Source organism: Macaca fascicularis, chromosome 8, assembly GCF_037993035.2.
Source record: "Macaca fascicularis isolate 582-1 chromosome 8, T2T-MFA8v1.1".
Classification (NCBI taxonomy): Eukaryota; Metazoa; Chordata; class Mammalia; order Primates; family Cercopithecidae; genus Macaca; species Macaca fascicularis.
This window is the reverse complement of record NC_088382.1, coordinates 43,124,759-43,151,125: the sequence shown is the minus strand read 5'-3', so window position 1 is coordinate 43,151,125 and position 26,367 is coordinate 43,124,759. Positions and strand designations below refer to the sequence as shown.

Below are 26,367 nucleotides of genomic sequence, written 5' to 3'. Positions count from 1 at the left end.
AGGAGGGGTTTCAATCCTAGTCTCTGATAAAGCAGACTTTAAACCAACAAAGATCAAAAGAGACAATAAAGGCCATTACATAATGGTAAAGGGATCAATTCAACAAGAAGAGCTAACTATCATAAATATATATATGCACCCAATACAGGAGCACCCAGATTCATAAAGCAAATCCTTAGAGACCTACAAAGAGACTTAGACTCCCACACAATAATAATGGGAGACTTTAACACCCCACTGTCAATATTAGACAGATCAACGAGACAGAAGGTTAACAAGGATATTCAGGACCTGAACTCAGCTCTGCAACAAGCAGGCCTAATAGACATTCACAGAACTCTCCAGCCCAAATCAACAGAATATACGTTATTCTCAGCACCACATTGCACTTATTCTAAAACTGACCACAAAATTGGAAGCAAAGCACACCTCAGCAAATGTAAAAGAACAGAAATCACAATAAACTGTCTCTCATACCACAGTGCACTCAAATTAGAACTCAGAATTAAGAAACTCACTCAAAACCATACAACTACATGGAAACTGAACAATCTGCTCCTGAATGACTACCAGGTAAATAATGAAATGAAGGCAGAAATAAAGATGTTCTTTGAAACCAATGAGAATGAAGACACAATGTACCAGAATTTCTGGGACACATTTAAAGCAGTGTGTAGAAGGAAATTTATAGCACTAATGTCCACAAGAGAAAGCAGGAAAGATCTAAAATCAACACCGTAACATCATGTTGAAAGAACTAGAGAAGCAAGCGCAAATAAATTCAAAAGCTAGCAGAAGGCAACAAATAACTTAGATCAGAGCGGAACTGAAAGAGATACAGACACAAAAAACCCTTTAAAAAATCAATGAATCCAGGATCTGGATTTTTGAAAAGATCAACAAAATTGACAGACTGCTAGCAAGACTAATAAAGAAGAAAAGAAAGAAGAATCAAATAGATGCGATAAAAAATGGCAAAGGGATAACATCACGGATCCTACAGAAATACAAACTGCCATCAGAGAATACTATAAACACCTCTACACAAATAAACTAGAAAATCTGGAAGAAATGGATAAATTCCTGGACACATACACCCTCCCAAGACTAAACCAGGAAGAAGTTGAATCCCTGAATAGACCAACAATAGACGCTGAGGCAATAACTAATAGCCTACCAACCAAAAAAAGTCCAGGACCAGACAGATTCACAGTCGAATTCTAACAGAGGTACAAAGAGGAGACGGTACCATTCCTTCTGAAACTATTCTGATCAATAGAAAAAGAGGGAATCCTCCCTAACTCATGTTATGAGGCCAGCATCATCCTCATACCAAAGCCTGGCAGAGACACAACAAAAAAAGAGAATTTTAGACCAATATCCCTGATGGACATCAATGTGAAAATCCTCAATAAAATACTGGCAAACCGAATCCAGCAGCACATCAAAAAGCTTATCCACCACGATCAAGGGGGCTTCATCCCTGGGATGCAAGGCTGGTTCAACATATGCAAATCATTAAATGCAATCCATCATATACAGAACCAAAGACAAAAATCACATGATTATCTCAATAGATGCAGAAAAGGCCTTTGACAAAATTCAACAGCACTTCATGCTAAAAACTCTCAATAAACTGGGTATTCATGGAATGTATCTCAAAATCATAAGAGCCATTTATGATAAACCCACAGACAATATCATACTGAACGGACAAAAACTGGAAGCATTCCCTTTGAAAACTAGCAAAAGACAAGGATGCCCTCTCTCACCACTTCTAGCCAACATAGTGTTGGAAGTTCTGGCTAGGGCAATCAGACAGAAGAAAGAAAGAAAGGGTATTCAGTTAGGAAATGAGGATGTCAAATTGTCCCTGTTTGCAGATGACATGATTGTATATTTAGAAAACCCCATCATCTCAGCCCAAAATCTCCTTAAGCTGATAAGAAACTTCAGCAAAGTCTCAGGATACAAAATAATGTGCAAAAATCACAAGCATTCCTATACACCATTAACAGACAAACAGAGAGCCAAATCTTGAGTGAACTCCCATTCACAATTGCTACAAAGAGAATAAAATACCTAGGAATCCAACTTACAAGGGATGCGAAGGATCTCTTCAAGAAGAACTACAAACCACTGCTCAATGAAATAAAAGAGGACACAAACAAATGGAATAATATTCCATACTCATGAATAGAGAGAATCCATATCGTGAAAATGGCCATACTGCCCGAAGTAATTTATAGATTCAATGCCATCCCCATTAAGCTACCAATGACTTTCTTCACACAATTGGAAAAAAACACTTTAAATATCATATGGAACCAAAGAAGAGCCTGCATAGCCAAGACTACCCTAAGCAAAAAGAACAAAGCTGGAGGCATCACGCTACCTGGCTTCAAGTTATACTACAAGGCTAGAGTAACCAAAACAGCATGGTACTGGTACTAAAACAGACACATAGACCAATGGAATGGAACACAGGCCTCAGAGATAACACCACGCGTGTACAACCACCTGATCTTTGACAAACCTGACAAAAAGAAGAAATGGGGAAAGGATTCCCTATTTAATAAATGGTACTGGGAAAACTGGCTAGCCATATGTAGAAAGCTGAAACCAGATCCCTTTCTTACACTTTATAGAAAAATTACTTCAAGATGGATTAAAGACTTAACTGTTAAACCTAAAACCATAAAAACCCTAGAAGAAAACTTAGGCAATACCATTCAGGACATAGGCATGGCCAAGGACTTCATAACTAAAATACCAAAATCTATGAAAACAAAAGCCAAAATACACAAATGGAATCCAATTAAACTAAAGAGCTTCTACATGTCAAAAGAAACTACCATCAGAGTGAACAGGCAACCTACAGAATGGGAGAAAATTTTTGAATCTACCCATCTGACAAAGGACTAATATAGAGAATCTACAAAGAAGTCAAACAAATTTACAAGAAAAAACAAACAACCCCATCAAAAAGTGGGCAAAGGATATAAATAGACACTTCTCAAAAGAAGACATCTATGCAGCCAACAGACACATGAAAAAATGCTCACCATGACTGGTCATCAGAGAAATGCAAATCAAAACCACCGTGAGATACCATCTCATGCCAGTTAAAATGGTGATCATTAAAAAATCAGGAAACAACAGATGCTGGAGAGGATGTGGAGAAATGCTTTTACACTGTTGGTGGGAGTGTAAATTAGTTCAACCATTGTGGAAGACAGTGTGATGATTCCTCAAGGATCTAGAACTAGAATTTGCCATTTGACCCAGTGATCCCATTACTGGGTATATACCTAAAGGATTATAAATCATACTACTGTAAAGATACATGCACATGTATGTTTATTGTGGCACTATTGACAATAGCAAAGACTTGGAACCAACCCAAAGGTCCATCAATGATAGACTGGATTAAGAAAATGTGGCACATATACACCATGGAATAGTATGCAGCCATAAAAAAAGGCTGAGTTCATGTTCTTTGCAGGGACATGGATGAAGCTGGAAACCATCATTATCAGCAAACTACCACAAGGACAGAAAACCAAACAGTGCATGTTCTCACTCATAGGTGGGAATTGAACAATGAGATCACTTGAACACAGGGCGGGGAACATCACACACCGGGACCTGTCGGAGGGTGGGGGGTGGGGACAGGGATAGCATTAGGAAAAATATCTAATGTAAATGATGAGTTGATGGGTACAGCAAACCAACACGGCACATGTATACCTATGTATCAAACCTGCACGTTGTGCACATGTACCCTAGAACTTAAAGTATAATAAATAATAATAATAATACACTTGCTTTTAGGGGCAAGTGTATTAGAGGATACACTTTTCACACATATTTGAGGCCATGCTAATCTGCTCTAGCATGGACAAACACTGGCACAGTGAATGCAATCAAGTCTACTACCTGATTACATTTGTAGTAGTTTAATATTATCTTCCAGGATGATCTTGTTTCTGCAGGGATCATATTGAATAATTTAACATGTGTATTATACAGCCAAACATCCCTTCATCCTTTAGATCTTTAAAGGTAGCACTAATTTCTTGAAGCAGACAGTTACAGATACCAAACACACTAAGGTCCCACTGAGGGAATTGCACAAACTATTAAATATGCCAACTCCAATTATATACACTAGGTCTGAGAAATAACAACCAAATGGATTTGTGGAACTAGCAGACCCACTGTAAACTGAAACTTGGCCAGGACTCTATTTAACTTTGGGTGTCTCTAAGTCCTCACTGTCACAGGGAGACCATGATCACATTGGGCTTCTGGATATTAATGCAGTCTGTGTCCACTAGTTTTTAAAATGCTTGGGTATTTTCTTTTCCCCAGTCAACAGATATGTGATTAATGGTTGTAAGTCCATATGGGAACATACTAGAGGAATAGTTAACATGTATATTTGCCAAGGTGCTATGGGGTTTTTTCCTACGGCCCTTGCTCCCGCTTAAGTCAATGAGTTCTGGCTCTGAAAATTGGTTTAGATTCAGAGTGTGGACCTAACATTGAGATATTTACTGAAACAACTCTTCACAGCCTCCTAGTCATCTATTTTAATACATTTCCTTTAATGGAACAATCTGAGTAGCACCCTTATTGGCTGCTCACAAAATACAGGGAAATCATGCTGTATTAACTCTCTCCCTGACACTTGGTAGGGAAAGTACCCATGTCTGCTACTGTGTATCTACTGCTTATAACAACATTATTCATCTGGCTTCTGATAGTTAAGTACTGTTATTGGGTCTTGATTTTTCCAGATCTTATCATATCCATTGTTACTGGTGAGTGTACTACTATAGTGGCATTCCGACTGTGACTTGCAGAGGAGGCCATCTTTGAAATTTATAGTGAATATGGTATCCCTTTCTCTAGCACATTCCTTATGGCCTTGGGCTTTCCTGATTGGCCAAATCATTTGGCCTTAAATACACAGTATATAGATTACAGTATTCCCACTTCCCTGAGCCTTTTTCTTCTTTTCTCCACTATCTGCTATGGAAATTCTGTCATTTAAATTTCACTTAGGGTGAGTCATCATGTTTTTTCCATGCTGCTGGAAGCCATCCTAGTGGAAAGATTTTACTGTCTTCTAGGATCTGTGCCAGTATGTTAAATGCTGTACTTTGGGAGAGTGCTCCCAAAACAATAAATACCCCCCTATCCCATGTTGTGTTCCTCTATTCAATCTCATGATCAAGCTCTCAGAATTCAGTCACATGTGTGCTTCCCTGATGTTGGCAGTAACTGCTGGCTAGGACCAAATCTTTTTGGGGTATAGTTTCCTTACTGCTTTATAAAGTCTCTCACATCCCTGTCTCTATTATTCTGTGCCTTTTCTCCATTTTCAGCTAGTGGCCATGAAGGATAGTGGGAAGATACTGATGAGAATACACTTTATGTTATGAAGAGTGATGGGGAAGAAATCAGAACTAGATCATTCTATAGGTTCAATAGACTCAAAGAAGCCTGGAGGCTCAAAATTAGGGTGGTCATATTTTCAATTGTCTCCATCCCAAGTGTAGGTCCCATTCTTCTCCCAATTAGAACCCTGATCCTGAAAAATATACCTGATAAGGAATTCAAACTTATATAGAGTTTAACTTCTCAATTAAGTCTTCCTCATCTCCCTCTAACCTCTTTTTTAAACGATGAGGGCTCTTTATAAGTTAGCAGAGGCCCTCTAGACTCACACTTTGCTTTCAAATGCATGCCCTTTTGTTACATTTTCCTAAGTTCAATGGTATTTGGCAATAGCCATTTAATGCCATTACTCTTAGAATTACTATTTGCCCCATTAATTTCAATTGTACCAGCTAATGTATTCTCTCTCACAAGTATACTATCCCAATCTGCTGAGAGAGTGTATTCTGAACTTCCGCCAGTGATGAGGTGCTCGTTGATAGCCTGGCAGAGAGTGATTTGGATTTGAAAACTCATCTTTTAGGCTATATTTACTTATTCCACTGTCATTACCAATTAGTAGTTGGGGCCTCTAGGAGCTGACATCTAAATGAGGTATACTGTAAAGGCTATTTATTAAAGATCAGAATATTCAGAAGTGGAAGGAAGCTGGATGAAGCAGAGGAGAAGTCAAACTGAGATGCAAACCCAACAAGGTCTTGAACAAACCAGTAGGTAGCTGTTTGGTATATAAATAACCTGCCAGTGTGTGTTTGATTGGGCCAAAATAGGCAGACCTTTTTTATAAAGCCCCCACCTCACGTAATTGTTGCATGTGTGCTGGCTTGAGAAGTGTGTGCCTTTGGGCAAAGTGTCTATTTGCAGTTGAGAAAAATTCTGAAAGAGCTGATAGTTGAAGACTACTTGATGACAGATGGTGGTATTTTCCCTATTCACTACCTTGATTTTCTTTTAGCATTCTATTTTTATTGTTTCAAATGCAAACAACATGGCTATAGGTTTTATATTTCTTTTGTTTTACTGTCCTTTTATCTTGGTTATAAGCTCCATGAGTATAATAATCATGTGACAATGTCCATCCGGTTGAATATTTTGGCTCTTTGCATATAGACACTCAGTGTATAATTTTGAATAACAAATCTACTTATATTTCAACATTTCTTTAAAAGTTTAAATTTACTTAATAAAAGAATGCAAAATTAATGTAACTACTTGTTAGTTAACATGTCCCATATAAAATACCACCTATGGTTTTTGGTAACAGAAGAAAAATGCCTGCAAGTAAAAAGCTAAGTAAATGAATCAAGGAGAAAATGGGAAATGAATGAATTAATGGATGAACAAAACACTGCATCAGAAGATGAAAGTTTTGACGCATTCATGTTAGTTTTGTGGAGATCTTAGAACACATATTATAGGAATACACAACATTTTCTCAAACATCCTGTTGCAATTAGAACTCAAAAAGATGTCTTGTGTTAAGTAAATGAATTCTAGGTTGTAGGCTTTTTTTTAATTATTAAAAAAAAGAAGAATATATTGTAGACTCTCCTTAATGAATCTTACAGAAAGTATTATTTAATTTTACTTTTAAGAGGTATTTTAAACCCTGTTAAAAATAACAAGTAATACTATTCAAATAGAAATAAGTATTAAAAAAACAAAACATACACACATATAAAAAGTAGCATCCTAGAAACACAGCACACAGAAAATAGCATGGACTTGTTATTTAAGAAATCATAGTTCTGCAGCTTTTGTTGAATTTTGGTTAAGCCTCCTAAACTGAAATTTATTACTCAAATAATAAATTTGAGGAAGGACCTCAAGGAAGGTCCTTGAGGAAGGAAGACAAGATGGACCATACAAAATGTCATTTGGTACAAATTATATTCCTCAGTTTACCACTAGGCAAATAAACCAACTTTACTCAACTAGAAAATAATTATATTTATACGCATTTCATTGGGTAATTTTGATCTGTTTATATTATTTTAATTCCTCTAAAACTACAAAATTATATTTGGATATTATGAATAATTGCTCACCAGGAAAGCAAATATATATGCACAAGTATATTAGAATTACTCTCAAAGCTGTTTGAAAAACAAAATATAAAAATGAATTTTGATCAGGTGGCTAAGACTACCATTATCTTAGCAATTATTCCTCAATTAGGAAATATGATTATTTTTAAATGAAATTCATTCTGAGCTTTGTAAGTTTCATGCCATTAAAATTAGATCATTAATGTGGGGAGTAATAGAAAATTATATAAATTTTAGAATCTACTGATTTTAATCTTTATATAAATGATGAGCTGCAAATATGGATTTTTGCCCAGATAGCTAATCATCAAAAACAAAAATCAAACCACAATAAAAATAATGTATGGTCTTTTCTTGGAAAACCTCAGACACTTTTTAAAAACTAGCCTTCATTAACTAAAACTTAATTTTTATAAATCTTGTGGTTCAGGTTCTTCCATTTCTAGAGTTGTGTGGTATATAATGTATTCTACAGAGAGATGCAAATTTAAGGTAAAATAAATATGAAAGAAAGAGCAATACCTTTTCCAAATATCTTGGCACACTGGTTATCAGTAGTTTGACATTGTCCATTATAGCAATAGGCAGTTCCCAACTTGCACAAATGGCCATTCAATGCATAAGTGTCAGGAACACAATCACTAGAGGTTCCATTGCAGTACTCTGTAAAATCACACTCTGGATCAACACTCTTTCTACATGGAGTGCCCACTATTGACAACTGGGAGGAAAAGGAAAAATAAAATTATGTTCTGTAAATCATTTTTTTTCAATTGCTTAGTGAAAAGATTTAGCATATAAAATGTTTCTAATTATTGATATTTGAGGGACACCAGAGTTCCCCAGTCCATGAGTTTGCCAAAAAAAAAATCAAATACAGTATTCATTGTGAACCCCAGAGAAAACTGGCTGAAAGACATGAAAGAATCCCTTTTGACAGTGAGTTTGCAGTTGCTTACCTCCTTTGTGCTCTACATTTTGAAACAAGCTGACTCAAACAGCATTAGAAAACAACTACACAGATCAAACATACCTGTTCCTTGGAACTATAGGAACACCGTCTCTACCTTTTGGTTCTCGGAGAAACTCAGGAGCCAGGCTCCCTGGTTTCAGTCCCTGTCTCTGACTCTTACTAGCTTATTTGTATGGGTAAGAAATACAATCTTTCTGTTCTACTTTTGTAAGCTTGGAATAAAAGACAAATTCTCATAGAGTTCTTATGGGTATTGAACAGGAGTAATGGAAAAAGTTCTTAGAACAATACATAGTAAACGGCATGCACATATGATAGCTATCATCACATCACATCACATCAGTATCTTTTTTTTGAGATGGAGTTTTGCTTTTTTGCTCAGGCTGGAGTGAAGGGGCATGATCTCATTTCACTGCAACCTCTATCCTCCAGGTTCAAGCAATTCTCCTGCCTCAGTCTCCTGAGGAGCTAGGATTATAGGTATATGCCACCATGCCTGGCTAATTTTTGTATTTTTAGGAGAGACAGGGTTTCACCATGTTAGTCAGGCTGGTCTCAAACTCCTGACCTCAGGTAATCCACCCACCTTGGCCTCCCAAAGTGCTGGGATTACAGGCATCAGCCACGGTGCACAGGCTTGAGCCACCACACCCGGCCTCATTTTTATATATTTATTATTATCTGAGAGCATAAAGGCCTCCTTGCATCACTTAGGTGAGGTGTACAGTTATTGTCAAAATTTTGCAGTGACCTGACCTAATAGGTTGCCATCCATAATGAAGTTCACCATATTGAAATGGTGTCCTGCTATATATGTTGATGTCACACACATGCACATATACACACACACACAAACACATACACAAAATACAATCCAGTTTGATGAAATTAACACTTATATGGTTTGGTTGTGTCCCCACCCAAATCTAATCTTGAATTGTAGCTCCCATAATTCCCACATGTGATAGGAGGGACCCAGTGGGAGATAATTGAATCATGGGTGCAGGTCTTTCCCGTGCTATTCTCCTGATAGTGAATAGGTCTCACAAGATCTGATGGTTTTATAAAAAGCAGTTTCCCTGCACAAGCTCTCTTCTCTTGTCTGCCGCCATGTGAGATGTGCCTTTCACCTTCCACCACGATTGTGAGGCCTTGCCAGCCATGAGGAACCGTGAGTTCTTTAAACCCCTTTCTTTTGTAAATTGCCCAGTCTCAGGTATGTCTTTATCAGCAGCATGAAAACGAACTAATACAATACTTAATAATGAAACAAAGATGCATAATAAATAAAAGAAGTGGCAACTTAAAAGTGATGAAATTTAACAACTTTTTCAACTTAGAATTCCATACTCTGTAACTATATATTTCAAAAACGAATGAGATATAAAGACTTTCCTAGACAAAAAATAACCAAGGAGCCAGGCATGGTGGCTAATGTCTGTAATCGCAGCACTTTGGAGGGCCTACGCGGATAGATTGCTTGAGCTCAGGAGTTCAAGAACAGCCTGGGAAACATGGTGGAATACCGCATCTCTACAAAAAATACAAAAATTAGCTGGGCATGGTGGTGTGTGCCTGTGGTCCTAGCTACTTGGGAGGCTGAGGTGGGAGGATGGCTTCAGCCCAGGAGGTGGAGGTTGCAGCTAGCAGAGATAGTGCCACTGCATTCCAATCTGGGCAGCAGAGCCAGACCCTGTCTCAAACAAAAAAATAACTGGGATAATTTATTTTCAGAGGACATAAATGACAAGAAATAGTAAACGGAGGTCTTTAGGTACAAGAAATATGATAGTAAACACAAATCTGCAAAAGAAAATAGAGCTCAGAAATGAAACAAATGATGTTAATTCATTTAATTTCCTTTTTCTTTTATTTACTCTAAAAGATAAAAGACTATTCAGCAAAAATAGTAAAAATGTATTTTGTTTTTATAGTATATGATCATGTTCTATTATAAGAATTATTCACTACACATTAAATGAAATAAGAAATTAGCCTGATTAATTAATGATTTGTAAAGCAATGGTTAATCAGTAATTTGGAATCAATAATTTGTATGGATCCATGATTTAAATGATTTTTAAAAGGTACAGACAACAAATCAGTAGCAAAGATAGCATAAAACCATATATTTTATAATTTTAGTGTTTACATTCAGTTTACAAAGCAACTGTAAGTCTCATAAGTGTCTGGTGGGAACTCAAGACAGTACAGTTGCTTTGAAAGACTGTTTTTCAATTTCCTGTAAAGTGCCATGTTTACCATATGATCCAGCAATCCCTCTCCTAGGTATCTAGCTAAGTGAAATGAAACACTATGTTCATACACAAATATGCTTATGAATATTATTTAAAGTAGCCATATTTTCATCACCAAAAATGAAAAACAGCCAAAGTATCCCTCAACTGGGGAATGGATTAATGAACTGTGGTATATCCTTACAATCCTTGCAATACTACTAGTGTGCAGTCACTATAAAGGAATGATCTGCTAATAAACATAAGAACATGAATGAATCTCAAATACATTATGCTAAGATGCCTAATTCACATTTGCACATATTGTATGATTCAATTTATGTGATATTTTTGCAAAAGCAAAATTACAGCTCCAGAAAACAGATCAATGGTTACCAGGGGCTGAGGGTGGAGTCATGGATTGAGTATAAAGAGGCACAGGGAAATGTGAGAGGGGAGTAATGACATTGCCTACCCTTGATTATGATGCTAGTTATAAGCTTAAATATGTTTCTTCTGACACTTGGGAATATTCACTAACAGAATTTTAGTATATTAAATTACACATTAATAGCTAAATTCAACAAAAAGAATACATAGAATATTTACATAGAGGTGATTTACCAGAACTGGAATAATAAAATATCTTGCTATTAAGGAACTTGTTTTCTTATCCAAATGTGTGTCTTGGACATAATACTATATTACTGCATAAATATTTAGCCCATATTTACTAACTCTTGTACAATATATAGTTATGTAACCTTTCCAATATCAATAAATACTGTTTGTTTCAATTGTATGTATATGATTTGCATTTCAGTTATCAATAAGTGAGAGTTCTTTACACATTCTATATGACGCATATTTTGTCTGCTATTCATGCTACAATTTTTTCCATAATCATTTATCATTTATTTGACTTTATAATTTATTTGAGAGTTAATAACTTTTTGGATGTAGTAATGTGTGTTTTTTCTCCCTTTTATCTGATAATTTACAAGTTGGTAAACTTTGTGATTTTAACCCTGAAGAATAGAGTCATCACTCAGAATCCATGGGCATTTGGTTCCAGGAACCCTCAGGGATATGACATCCATGGGCACTCAAGTCCTTTATATAATATCTTGTAATATTTGCATATAACTGATACACATTTTCTCATATATTTTTATTATCTCTATATTACTTATATTACCTAATACAATATAAATGCTATGTAAACAGTTATACGGTATTGTTTAGGGAATAAAGACAAAAATAAAAATAACAAACTGTGGCATATCTTTACAACATTTGCAATACTATTCAGCAACAAAAAGGAATTATTTGCTAATAGACACCACAACATGAATAAATCTCAAAAGCATCATGCTAACGTGCCTAATTCATGTTTGCATGTATTAAGCGATTCAGTATGTGGAGCCCATGCATATAGTAACTGTAACAGTACCTGTCTGAGATGACTTTTGTATTTTATAGCAATTTTCCTTTAAGCTTGTGTTTGTTCATGTACTCTACATTTTATTTCACTAAATTCCTTATATATTATTTTTATTAATTGCACATTGATTCAGTTAATACAGACTTCTCATACCACAATTCAACTTTTAATGAATGTTGGTAACTTACCTCACACTTTGATGTACAACATGGTCCAGAACCACATTTTACTGAGCCCTTCAGTTTACATGTGTTATAATCACAGCACTTCTTAAATTGACATTCCTAAAATTTTAGAGGAAGAAACATTATTACAGTTCAACCACTTAAGAGCTCTTGTTTCTTAATCTCAATTTCAATTTAATATTCTGTTCTGTACAAACTTGTAATTATACAATGTAATTGTATAATTCCAATGAAGCTGTATTAGTTTACCATTTCTTTCTTCTTCTTCTTCTTACTTTTTTTTTTTTTTTTTTTTTTTTTTCTTTTTTTGAGACAGGATTTCACTCTGTCCCCTAGGCTGGAATGCAGTGGTGTGATCATGACTCACTCCAGCCTCAACCAGTGAGACCCAAGTGATTCTCCCACCTCAGCCTCCTGAGTAGCTGGGACCAGAAGTGCAAGCAATCATGCCCAGACTTTTTTTTTTCCTTTTTCTTTTCCTTTTTTTTTTTTTTTTTTCCGTAAAGACTAGGTGTTTCTATCTTGCCCAGGCTGGTCTCAAACTCCTTAGTTCAAACGATCCTTCTGCCTCAGCCTCACAAAGTGCTAGGATTACAGGAGTTAACAACCGTGCCAGACCCTATTTTACTATTTCTAGAATAGCTACAGATGCATGCAAGTATAAGAACTGCAGAAATAACATCTAAAATAGCAGTTGGTCAGCAATATTCATTAGCTAAAATATTTGATAATTAACTTGTAAGTTACCAATACCAAAATATATCCTTGAGGGAATGAAAAGGTGGTTTTTAGGAGAATCAACTTTTCTCAAGGGTCTCATGGGTGATTTGTTTACTAAGGATTCCAATTGTAAATAAAGTTAGAGTGAGGCAATAAGTAGAGTAAAAATGTACTTAGTATTTATTTATGTACCACGTTTTACTATAACAGAAATAAACAAAAAAATGCCTATACCTATTATTTTTAAAAAGTAAATGGCAGTCAATTATTATTCAAATTAGGAGCTGGGTGCAGTGGCTCACGCTTGTAATCTCAGCACTTTGAGAAACCAAGGTGGGCAGATCACTTGAGCTCAGGAGTTCAAGACCAGCCTGGCCAACATGGTGAAACCCCATCTTTACTAAAAATACAAAAATTAGCCAGGCTTGGTGGTACATGCCTCTAATCCCAGCTACTCAGGATGCTGAGGCAAGAGAATCACTTAAACCTGGGAGGCAGAGGTTGCAGTGAGCCAAGGTCATGCCACTGCACTCCAGCCTGGGTGACAGAGTGAGACACCATCTCAGAAAAATAAATAAATAAATTAGGTAATAACTTTACAGAATGTTAAAAAACAAATATTATTTGTATGTAAATAACACTGCATTTATGCCATATTTTTATATTCTTAACTCTTTTATTAAACAATTTTATTTACTCAGAGATCTAGTTTCAAAGATCTTGTCCTTTAATATGAAGGCAGGATTCTTCTTCATTTTGAAATTCCCATTTGTTCATACATTTTCATGTGTATGCATGTAAATAGATGTATGCTTATACAATCAAATAATATATAAAATGTAGAGCAAAAGTTGAAATTGTAATTACATTCTCCAGATTCCCTAGGGGTAATCACATTGTGTAATTCACTGTTTAACCTTCCAAAGTTAAATAATGCTGTATGAATGTATATGTGTGTATATATATTCTTTCACTAGCAGTTAATGAAGAAGTTCTCCCTGTACCACAATACTTAGCAGTACTAATTATGACCAATCATTTTAATTTGTAACAAGGAATGGAAAAAATGAACTCAAAGCTCTCATTATTACTTCTCTGATTACCAGTGAGTTTGTGAATAAATTTGCATTTGTGCAATTTTATTTATGAATTAAATAATCATATATTTGGACCATTTTGCATAGCAGGGCTTTTTTCTTTCCCTCTTCCCGTTAGATAACAGAACCAGATTTTATATGATATCTTGTTTTATATAGATATGTATATATAAATATAAATATATAATATATATAAATATTATATATATATATATATACATATTTGGGTTTTTTTGTTGTTTTCTTTCGTTTTTTGAGACGGAGTCTCCCTCTGTTGCCCAGGCTGGAGTGCAATGTTGCGATCTCGGTTCACTGCAAGCTCCGCCTCCCAGGTTCATGCCATTCTCCTGCCTCAGCCTCCCAAGCAGCTGGGACTACGGGTGCCCGCCACCATGCCTGGCTAATTTTTTTTTTTTTTTTTTTTTTTTTTAGTAGAAATGGGGTTTCACCATGTTAGCCAGGATGGTCTCTATCTCCTGACCTCGTAATCCGCCTTCTTCAGCCTCCCAAAGTGCTGGGATTACAGGCGTGAGCCACCACGCCCAGCCTCTCTTTTCTACATTTTTATAATGTTTCTTTGCAGTCTATAATTGGTCTGTTAATGGTGCCTATCAATTTGAGTGATTTGTAATATTCTTGTTCCTTTAGGACTATTGGGTTTTATTATTGATTATCAAGACCTCCACCATGCCAAGAATATAAAACAATACTAGTACTTTAATCTTATATTTTATTGCTAATTTTAAGGCTTATAGCTTTACTTTTTGTAAAATGTATCGCTTTATATGCTGTTGAATATTTGTTCAAATATTTATTAGCAGTTATTATATATGTGAACACAGGTACAAATAAGGTCCATGCACCCACATTTGTATAGGTGAGTGGGTACACAAAACAGAGCTTCCATTTGTGTAAAATGGAGGATATTTATGAAGATACAGGTGTCACTGCCCTTTCAACAAAGACTACCTAGAACATATCTGTAGTGTTACAAATTAGGCTTATTGCTTGATGCAGCAAAGAACACACACAAGGGGACCATGGAATACTGCAGTAGGAGGGTTTAATGATAAGATCTGGGCTTGTGTTAGGTAATTTTCAGGGAGAATTTAAGAAGTCTGGACTTTCCTCTGGACTGAATGCTGTCAGGAACCAAGGGCTAATTCTGTGACTGGAAAATTTAATAATTCTTATCTAGAAGGAGGAAATACTGGGCCAATGCTAAAGCTGAAAGTGGTACAGTTGCAGCAACTACTCATATTAGCTAGGACAGGTGAGTGTTTAGTCATTTTGGTGCATGTGTTTTCTCTGTTTAGACATAACTGAAGAGTGGCCTTATTTCTCTTTCTTGATTCATCATAATAATAGAATTTCCTAGTCTGATTTTAACCTTTTGAGTCAAAGGTCAAAAGAGCTTTAAGAGAACACCAACACCCATACATGAGGGCCAAATCAGCTCCTAATGCCACCAAAGCCTGATTGATTTTACCAGGTCAGATCCCGGATGTCACAGGTGCTTCTCCCTTTCTCACAGGGAATGCATCCAGTTTATAAATTAATATTTATGAAATTAACCACTTCTACCCTAGAAATAAATGTTATCTCTCTATACAACTTTTACATACTTAGATCTGGTGACAGATAAAAATATTGATGTATAAATAGAAACAGATGTATAAACATCTATACTTCTTTCTTCAGCCAATGGCCCAATAACACTGCAAGTGAAATTAAACAGCCTTATAGTGTATTTTGATATTTTTTAAGGCAAGTTTTTGCTAAAGTCAACTACTTTTGTAAAAATTCCTTTGCATTCATCCTTAGTTTTCTTTAAGAAAAATGTACCCTAGAATTTAAAGTATAATAAAAAGTAAAATGAAATGAAATAAAAGCATCACATTCAATGAAAAGTAAAAAAAAAAAAAAAAAAAAAAAAAAACAGAAAAAAAAAGTCAAACTTTTGAATAAACCTTCCAAGTCACACTATTTCTAATGGGGTATTCTGAATATACTGGAGTCATTCCTTAGTCAGTGATTAAAACGACGTATTGCTATCAAGATAATTACACTATCCTTACATTTATTCAATCAATAAGTATTTATTGAGCATGTGATATTTGCCAGACACTATTCTATGTGTAGATTATAATAACGACCAAAACATGGACTATTTCTTTCATTTTCTTTATTGTTTACTCTTTTGCCAATACCATATCTCATTAATCACAGCATTTTTTAGATGGTCATTGTTCCAAATTACTAAAAGGGATATTTGGTAAGTTTTTATTTCCAGATGAAATTTAGAATCTGCTTTTGTGTAGAAAAATAGTTCAAGTTAAGGAGGTGTTTATGGGGACTTTAGAGATTTAATTGGAGGTAGTTTGATGTTAAGTATTCCCATCCCAGGAAAAAAACTATGCTTTTATTCACATCTCTGTGTTTCTTTCAGTTTTGTTGTATCGTTTAGTTCTTTGAAGTATTTAAAAATATTTATTTTAAAAGTGTTTATTAACTTTACTTGTGATTTTACATAGTTTTAATTTTACTAATGTGAATTTCCTTTTTATTTCATTATTTATTGCATTTTTGGCAATACTATTACTATTTCTCTCCCATTTTTACTACTGTAATGAGTTGAATATTGCATCTTTATTGCCTATCAGTTCGTTTAAATGGGAAGTTCTCCAAATGTATTTGGAAGATTTCGGTGGGGGGCTCAAAATATTTTCAGCAGATCTATGAGGTGAAAACAATTTTCTTAATAAAACTTAGACTTTGCCTTTTCTATTGTGCTGGCATTTGCACTGACCATGCAAATGCAACAGTAGACATAACTGCTGAGGCCATCGTATAAATTAAATCTGATAGTCATTGTATTATTCACAATCATGCACTCTAAAAAATCAAAACTGTCCTTGATAAAGCAATAAAAAATATTTGTTAATTCTTAAACCTTGAATACTCCTCAAGGATAGAAATAGTCCATAGATGCTTTAAACCTTTGTTATATATTTTTGGTAATTTATTAATATTTCAATAATTGTAACACTGCTGACTACTCTCATGGGTTAATACTTTAAATTTATACTATAAAATCACCAATATTATGAAGGCATTAGAATGTATTAATGACATCTTAAATATTCTCCATATTTTAATATCCTCTTTATCATTCCTAAATGCTCCCTACATACATCTTTAGTTTTACATAAATAACTATGCCAATGTTAATTCATCAATGTTTCCAGGGCTCCCAACACCACACACATATGTGATGATTACCCAGAAACATTTATAGGACTTAGAAGACAGTTTCATTCACATGTAAGATTTATTACAACAGCACAGCAAGAATTGGATTAGTAAAGACACCTGGATTAGTAAAGGAAAAATACATATCCGATAAAGTCCGGAGAATTCCTTACACAAATTTCATCTACCCAGTGTAAGAGAAAGTACAATAAGCATGTTCCCTTCTCTATTAGTAAAAAGGCAATATTGCATGTAACGTTTCTGCCTAGGGAAGCCCATTTGAGACTCAGCATTTTTATCTGAGTATGGTCATATAGGCATCCTGATCATGTGCTTAAATGATCAATCACAATAACCAAAATTCTAGAATCCCAAAAGGAAGCAGGCATCCACTATAAATTAAATTGTTCAACATCACAGTCTGGGAAAGCAAACCAACATTATCACCTATGGAACATTTAAAACTTCAAATTCTCAGACCTGAACTGAAGGCCAACCTTAGAAGCAGGTCTTTCTAAAGATGGCAACTTCAGGGCTGGTAGGTTAACTGTTTCTGCACAATATTGCATTAATATTTCACAGATTATAAATGTTTGCATTTGCTATTATTGATTAGAATTACTACCTTTTTATGCTTATGTTATATTTTCCTAATTTCAGGACTGGAATACTCATATTACTCTTTTAAAGTAACTCTTCCAGGGGCCGGGCGCGGTGGCTCAAGCCTGTAATCCCAGCACTTTGGGAGGCCGAGACGGGCGGATCACGAGGTCGGGAGATCGAGATCATCCTGGCTAACACGGTGAAACCCCGTCTCTACTAAAAAAAAAAAAAAATACAAAAAACTAGCCGGGCGAGGTGGCAGGCGCCTGTAGTCCCAGCTACTCGGGAGGCTGAGGCAGGAGAATGGCGTGAACCCGGGAGGCGGAGCTTGCAGTGAGCTGAGATCCGGCCACTGCACTCCAGCCTGGGCGACAGAGCGAGACTCCGTCTCAAAAACAAAAACAAAACAAAACAAAAAAGTAACTCTTCCAGTACTTTCCTGTTAATTTTCTGTCTGGTTGATATGTCCATTGTTGACAGTGGAGTAGTAAAATCATCTCCCATTATTGTATTGCCATCTATTTCTCCTTTAATGTCTGTTAATATTCACCTTATAAACTTAGATACTTCAGTATTGGATGCATTTATAACTGTTATGTATTCTTGATGAATTGTACCATTTTCATTAAGCAATGTATTTTGTTGTTTCTTGTGACTGTTTGCGACTTGAAGTCTACTTTATCTGTTATTAATATAGCTGTCCCTGTTCTATTTTGGTTACTATTTGCATGAAATACAGTCTTCTATTCCTTTACTTTCAGCCTATGTGGGTCCTTAAAGCTAAAGCTAGTCTCCTGGATACAGCATATAATTTAATCTTTTTAAAAAATCCATTCAGCCATTCTGTGTCGTCTGATTCAAAAATCTAATCCATTTATATTCAAAGTAACTATTTATAGACAAGAATTTACTAATGCCATTTTTTTAGTTGTTTTTTGGTTGTTTTGTAGATCTTTGTTCTTTTCTTCTTCTCTTGTTGTTTATTCTTGTGATTTGGTGATTTTCTTTTGTGTTATGTTTTAAATCCTTTCTCATTTGTGCACCTGCCATAGTTTTTTGCTTTGTGGTTATCATAAGGCTTACATAAAATATCTTATAGTTAAAATAAATTATTGTATACTTATAACAACTTAACTTCAGTCACATGCAAAAACTCAAGACTTCACCCCTCCCCCAGTTTAAATGTATTTAAAAATAAAGCATTTCTTTTTCTTTGCAGATGAATTTTCAGGGACAACATGTTTTAAGTTAATATCCACATTTATTATGTTGTGGGAAGACATGTTTATTTTCAGATTTTTTGGTATCTATAATTATTTTCAGCATGATCTAATGCATGACTGATTTTTAAAATAACCCATGGAATTTTGAAAATTATGTATATTCTTTTATTCATTATAAAGTTCCTTTGCTATTAGAATATGCTTTTTAGTGATGTTGTTATACATTATCTGGTAATTGATTAGTTGTTTGATAGCCTGAAAGAGGTATATTAAAGCTTTGTGGACTATGGATATGTGCATAGTCCATGTATTTTGTTTTATATATTTCAGAGACACCTCGTTGGTTATATTCAGTTCAATATCTTGCCCATCTCCTTAGTTTTTACATTTTTAGTAACTGTTGTCACTTACATACTGTTCAATATTTATAATTTGGTTTTCTTTCATAATATATCACACACATACTTGCTTTTTTGTGCATTTGCTTGTTTTTTTTTAAAAAATTATTCATTCCAATACCAGGGGATCCTTAGAAAATATGTTTGAAAACTGAGACATCGTATGCCATTTTCCATGTAAAAATCCAATCGATTCTTTTTTTATTATTATTATACTTTAAGTTCTAGGGTACATGTGCACAACGTGCAGGTTTGTTACACATGCATAATTGTACCATGTTGGTGTGCTGCACCCATCAACTTGTCAGCACCCATCAACTCATCATTTACATCAGGTATAACTACCAATGCCATCCCTCCCGCCTCCCCCCTCCCCATAACAGGCCCCAGTGTGTGATGTTCCCCTTCCAGAGTCCAAGTGATCTCATTGATCAATTCCCACCTATGAGTGAGAACATGCACTGTTTGGTTTTCTGTTCTTGCGATAGTTTGCTGAGAATGATGGTTTCCAGCTGCATCCATGTCCCTACAAAGGACACGAACTCATCCCTTTTTTTTGGCTGCATAGTATTCCATGGTGTATATGTGCCACATTTTCTTAATCCAGTCTGTCACTGCTGGACATTTGGTCTTTGCTATTGTGAATAGTGCCACAATAAACATACATGTGCATATGTCTTTATAGCAGCATGATTTATAATCCTTTGAGTATACCCAGTAATGGGATGGCTGGGTCATATGGTATTTCTAGTTCTAGATCCTTGAGGAATCCTCATACTGTTTTCCACAATGGTTGAACCAGTTTACAATCCCACCAACAGTGTAAAAGTGTTCCTATTTCTCCCCATCCTCTCCAGCACTTGTTGTTTCCTGACTTTTTAATGATTGTCATTCTTTTTTTATTATTATTATTATTATTATAATACTTTAAGTTCTAGGGTACATGTGCATAACGTGCAGGTTTTTTACATATGTATACTTGTGCCATGTTGCTGTGCTGCACCCCTCAACTCGTCAGCACCCATCAACTCATCATTTACATCGGGTATAATTCCCAATGCAATCCCTCCCCCCTCCCCCCTCCCCATGATAGGCCCCGGTGTGTGATGTTCCCCTTCCGGAGTCCAAGTGATCTCATTGTTCAATTCCCACCTATGAGTGAGAATATATGGTGTTTGGTTTTCTGTTCTTGTGATAGTTTGCTAAGAATGATGGTTTCCAGCTGCATCCATGTCCCTACAAAGGACACAAACTCATCCTTTTTTATGGCTGCATAGTATTCCATCGTGTATATGTGCCACATTTTCTTAATCCATGATTGCCATTCTAACTGGTGTGAGATGGTATCTCATTGTGGTTTTGATTTGCATTTCTCTGATGGCCAGTGATGACGAGCATTTTTTCATGTATCTGTTGGCTGTATGTATGTCTTCTTTTGAGAAATGTCTGTTCATATCCTTTGCCCACTTTTTGATGGGGTTGTTTTTTTCTTGTAAATTTCAGTTCTTTGTAGGTTCTGGATATTAGCCCTTTGTCAGATGAGTAGATTGCAAAAATTTTCTCCCATTCTGTAGGTTGCCTGTTCACTCTGATGGTAGTTTCTTTTGCTGTGCAGAAGCTCTTTAGTTTAATTAGATCCCATTGGTCAATTTCGGCTTTTGTTGCCATTGCTTTTGGTGTTTTAGACATGACGTCCTTGCCCATGCCTATGTCCTGAATGGTATTCCCTAGGTTTTCTTCTAGGGTTTTTTATTATTTTAGGTCTAACATTTAAGTTTCTAATTCATCTTGAATTAATTTTCCTATAAGGAGTAAGGAAAGGATCCAGTTTCAGCTTTCTACTTATGGTTAGCCAATTTTCCCAGCACCATTTATTAAATAGGGAATCCTTTCCCCATTTCTTGTTTCTCTCAGGTTTGTCAAAGATCAGATGGCTGTAGATGTGTGGTATTATTTCTGAGGGCTCTGTTCTGTTCCATTGGTCTATATCTCTGTTTTGGTACCAGTGCCATGCTGTTTTGGTTACTGTAGCCTTGTAGTATAGTTTGAAGTCAGGTAGCGTGATGCCTCCAGCTTTGTTCTTTTGACTTAGGATTGTCTTGGCAATGCAGACTCTTTTTTGGTTCCATATGAACTTTAAAGCAGTTTTTTCCAATTCTGTGAAGAAAAGCCATTGGTAGCTAGCTTGATGGGAATGGCATTGAATCTATAAATTACCTTGGTCATTATGGCCATTTTCATGATATTGATTCTTCCTATCCATGAGCATGGTATGTTCTTCCATTTGTTTGTGTCCTCTCATTTCACTGAGCAGTGGTTTGTAGTTCTCCTTGAAGACGTCCTTTACATCCCTTGTAAGTTGGATTCCTGGGTATTTTGTTCTCTTTGAAGCAATTGTGAATGGAAGTTCATTCATGATTTGGCTCTCTGTTTGTCTGTTACTGATGTATAAGAATGCTTGTGATTTTTGCACATTAATTTTGTATCCTGAGACTTTGCTGAAGTTGCTTATCAGCTTAAGGAGATTTTGGGCTGAGACAATGGGGTTTTCTGAATATATAATCATGTCATCTGCAAACAGGGACAATTTGTCTTCTTCTTTTCCTAAGTGAATACCCTTGATTTCTTTCTCTTGCCTGATTGCCCTAGGCAGAACTTCCAACACTATGTTGAATAGGAGTGGTGAGAGAGGGCATCCCTGTCTTGTGCCACGTTTCAAAGGGAATGCTTCCAGTCTTTGGCCATTCAGTATGATATTGGCTGTGGGTTAGTCATAAATAGCTCTCAATATTTTGAGATACGTTCCATCAGTACTGAATTTATTGAGTGTTTTTAGCATGAAAGGCTGTTGAATTTTGTCAAAGGCCTTTTCTGCATCTATTGAGATGTTTTTGTCTTTGGTTCTGTTTATATGCTGCATTACATTTATTGATTTGCATTTGTTGAAACAGCCTTGCTTCCCAGGGATGAAGCCCACTTGATCATGGTGGATAAGCTTTTTGATGTGCTGCTGGATTCAGTTTGCCAGTATTTTATTGAGGATTTTTGCATCGATGTTCATTAGGGATATTGGTCTAAAATTCTCTTTTTTTGTTGTGTCTCTGCCAGGCGTTGGTATCAGCATGATGTTGGCCTCCTAAAATGAGTTAGGGAGGATTCCCTCTTTTTCTATTGATTCGAATAGTTTCAGAAGAAATGGTACCAGCTCTTCCTTGTACCTCTGGTAGAATTCGGCTGTGAATCTGTCTGGTCCTGGACTTTTTTTGGTTGGTAGGCTATTAGTTATTGCCTCAATTTCAGAGCCTACTATTGTTCTATTCAGGGATTCAACTTCTTCCTGGTTTAGTCTTGGGAGAGTGTAAGTGTCCAGGAAATTATCCATTTCTTCTAGGTTTTCTAGTTTATTTGCATAGAGGTATTTATAGTATTCTCTGATGGTAGTTTGTATCTCTGTGGGGTCGGTGGTGATATCCCCTTTATCATTTTTCATTGCATCTATTTGATTCTCTTCTCTTTTCTTCTTTATTAGTCTTGCTAACGGTCTATCAATTTTGTTGATCTTTTCAAAAAACCAGCTTCTGGATTCATTGATTTTTTTGGAGGGTATTTTGTGTCTCTATCTCCTTCAGTTCTGCTCTGATCTTAGTTATTTCTTGCCTTCTGCTAGCTTTCAAATGTTTTTGCTCTTGCTTCTCTAGTTCTTTTAATTGTGGTGTTAGGGTGTCAATTTTAGATCTTTCTAGCTTTCTCTTGTGGGCATTTAGTGCTACAAATTTCCCTCTACACACTGCTTTAAATGTGTCCCAGAGATTCTGGTATGTTGTATCTTTGTTCTCATTGGTTTCAAAGAACATCTTTATTTCTGCCTTCATTTCGTTATGTACCCAGTAGTCATTCAGGAGCACGTTGTTCAGTTTCCATGTAGTTGAGCGGTTTTGATTGAGTTTCTTAGTCCTGAGTTCTAGTTCGATTGCACTGTGGTCTGAGAGACAGTTTGTTATAATTTCTATTCTTGTACATTTGCTGAGGAGTGCTTTACTTCCAACTATGTGGTCAATTTTGGAATAAGTCTGATGTGGTGCTGAGAAGAATGTATATTCTGTTGATTTGGGGTGGAGAGTTCTGTAGATGTCTATTAGGTCTGCTTGCTGCAGAGATGAGTTCAATTCCTGGATATCCTTGTTAACTTTCTGTCTCGTCAATCTGTCTAATGTTGACAGTGGAGTGTTGAAGTCTCCCATTATTATTGTATGGGAGTCTAAGTCTCTTTGTAAGTCTCTAAGGACTTGCTTTATGAAGCTGGGTGCTCCTGTATTGGGTGCATATATATTTAGGATAGTTAGCTCTTCCTGTTGAATTGATCCCTTTACCATTATGTAATGGCCTTCTTTGTCTCTTTTGATCTTTGTTGGTTTAAAGTCTGCTTTATCAGAGACTAGGATTGCAACCCCTGCTTTTTTTTTTGGTCTCCATTTGCTTGGTAGATCTTCCTCCATCCCTTTATTTTGAGTCTATGTGTGTGTCTGCATGTGAGATGGGTCTCTTGAATACAGCAAACTGATGGGTTTTGACTCTTTATCCAATTTGCCAATCTGTGTCTTTTAATTGGAGCTTTTAGTCCATTTACATTTAAGGTTAATATTGTTTTGTGTGAACTTGATCCTGTCATTGTGATATTAGCTGGTTATTTTGCTTGTTAGTTGATACAGTTTCTTCCTAGCATCGATGGTCTTTACGTTTAAAATCCAACCAACTCTTTTAGCTATCAAACAATTAATCAATTATCTGATAACATATAACAACAGCCACTGAGAAGCATAATCTAATAGCAAGGGAACTGTGTAATGAAAAAAATAATATACACAATTTCAAAATTCCATGGTTTATTTTAAAAATCCGTCATGCATTCTAATTGTCCCAAATTTCTCTGAGGCATTCTATATTAAGACTTAGATATTTTCACTCCCCAAAACTATTTTAAATGTTTTCTAGCAAGAGATCAAGTTGGAAATGTGAAGTGCTCTTTACATTTATTATTCATCTTGTTCTCAATTTTGAAAAATATATTACTTTTTAAATGTTGATTAGAGAATATAGGAAGTACTCCTCTCCACAACTCAAATAAGAAATGTTGTAATAGAACATCTGCCCTCCAACATTCAGGTTACAATGAAGAGGGGCATGTGAGGTACTCTTCAGAAGCATTATTCCGTTTTCAACCCTCCCTAATGCAGTGTTATTTTTACTTAGATTTCTGGGAAAGAAATCTCCAGTGGTATACTAAGAAACTAGCATGAATAAGCCCTACTTATTACTTACTTTAATTGTGTTTGTTTCGTCTTACTGCTGTAACCTTTAACAGGTTACCACAAACTTAGTGGTTTAAAACAATACAAACATATGATCTAAACTTCTGTAGTGTAGCAGTCCAACACTTAAAATCAAGGTGTTGGTGGGCTTGGATTCTTTTCTGGAAGCTTTTGGGTAGAATCTATTTTCCTGCTTTTTTCAGTTCATAGAAGGCCCCTCAAATTCCTTGGCTTATGGTTTTTTCCTCTATCTTTAAAGCCAGTAAAGGAAAGTCAAATTCTTGTCATAGCACATCGCTATCAGCTTTTCTTCTCCTTCCTCTTCTGCTTTAAAAAATCTGAGCCATTGGATGCATCTGAATAATGTAGTGTACTTTCTCCCTCACAAGGTCCTTAACTTAATCACACCTGCAAAGTTCCTTTTGTCATGTGAAATAACATGCACACAGGTTCAAGGATGAGATGGGGGCACTTTTGAGAGGACAATATTCTGCCTACCACAATTGTATTAATGAAACAGTTTAAGGGATTTGCCATAGATTCTTTTAAGTTCTTTTTCTTTGATTTATAAATGTTTCATTTCACTCAGTTAATAAAAAGCATCAAATTATTAATATTCACCAACAAGACTGACATCAGTAATCTCAGCTCAAAGATTCCCAAAACAATTCCCTATGTGTTTCGATTGCTGTAGATACGGAAATGTAAACAGCATATAGCTGGATATTTTATAACATAAGTGTCTCTCATTTAATAGGAAAATATAACCTTTTAATAGTTATGTCCATTCCTGAAATGTTATGTTCTTACTCTGACATCATTATATTTTAATATTTTGAGGTATCATAGGTTTTATTGTTTTGTTTTGCATTTCCTCTCTTCTCATTTTAAAGACTATCAAGACTTTGTTCTTCTATGTCTTTTTCATTGAAAATGCAATTTCCAATATATTCCTTTTTAGATGTACTATTTACCTTTAAAATTAACATATGTCTACAGTTATATGTTGAATACACTTCTAGAAGAGATTGAAATCTACAACATTTCCCCAAAACAATGTGAACAGTGTCATCAAGTCTTGAGACGATTCCTTAAACTCCTTTTTCGTAACTAGGCCAGGCACCATGGCTCATGTCTGTAATCCCAGCACTTTGGGAGGCCAAGGCAGGTGGATCACTTGAGGCCAGGGGTTCAAGACCAGCCTGGGAAGCATAGCGAAATCCCGTCTCTATCAAAAATACAAAAAAAGAAAAAATTAAATAAGCTTGGTGGTGGGTCCCTGTAATCCCACCTACTCAGGAGGCTGAGGCAGGAGAATCACTTTGACCCGGGAGACAGAGGTTAGAGTGAGCCGACATCAAGCCACTGCACTTCAACCTGGATGATAGAGCAAGACTGTCTCAAAAAAAGAA

General features: G+C 35.7%; 1 protein-coding gene across 43 annotated transcripts in view; it reads right to left on the bottom strand.

Annotated features, from left to right (window-relative positions):
• The window catches only part of LOC101866649 (disintegrin and metalloproteinase domain-containing protein 18-like), a 149,868-nt gene that overhangs the window by 46,857 nt on the left and 76,644 nt on the right, over nucleotides 1-26,367 (bottom strand). For 32 of the 43 annotated variants that reach the window (XR_012416378.1, XR_012416377.1, XM_065519118.1 and 29 more), the window contains 2 exons: nucleotides 12,357-12,452; nucleotides 8,037-8,235 (listed from right to left, as the gene is read on the bottom strand). Coding sequence is in view for 41 of the 43 variants with exons in the window: in XM_065519118.1 (XP_065375190.1) it covers nucleotides 8,037-8,235; nucleotides 12,357-12,452 (295 nt within the window). In the remaining 2 variants the exon portion in view is untranslated. Of the gene's footprint in view, nucleotides 1-8,036; nucleotides 8,236-12,356; nucleotides 12,453-21,152; nucleotides 26,355-26,367 lie in introns of those variants that run through there. The other 11 variants (XM_073998688.1, XM_073998694.1, XM_073998689.1 and 8 more) reach the window with 4 other exon arrangements.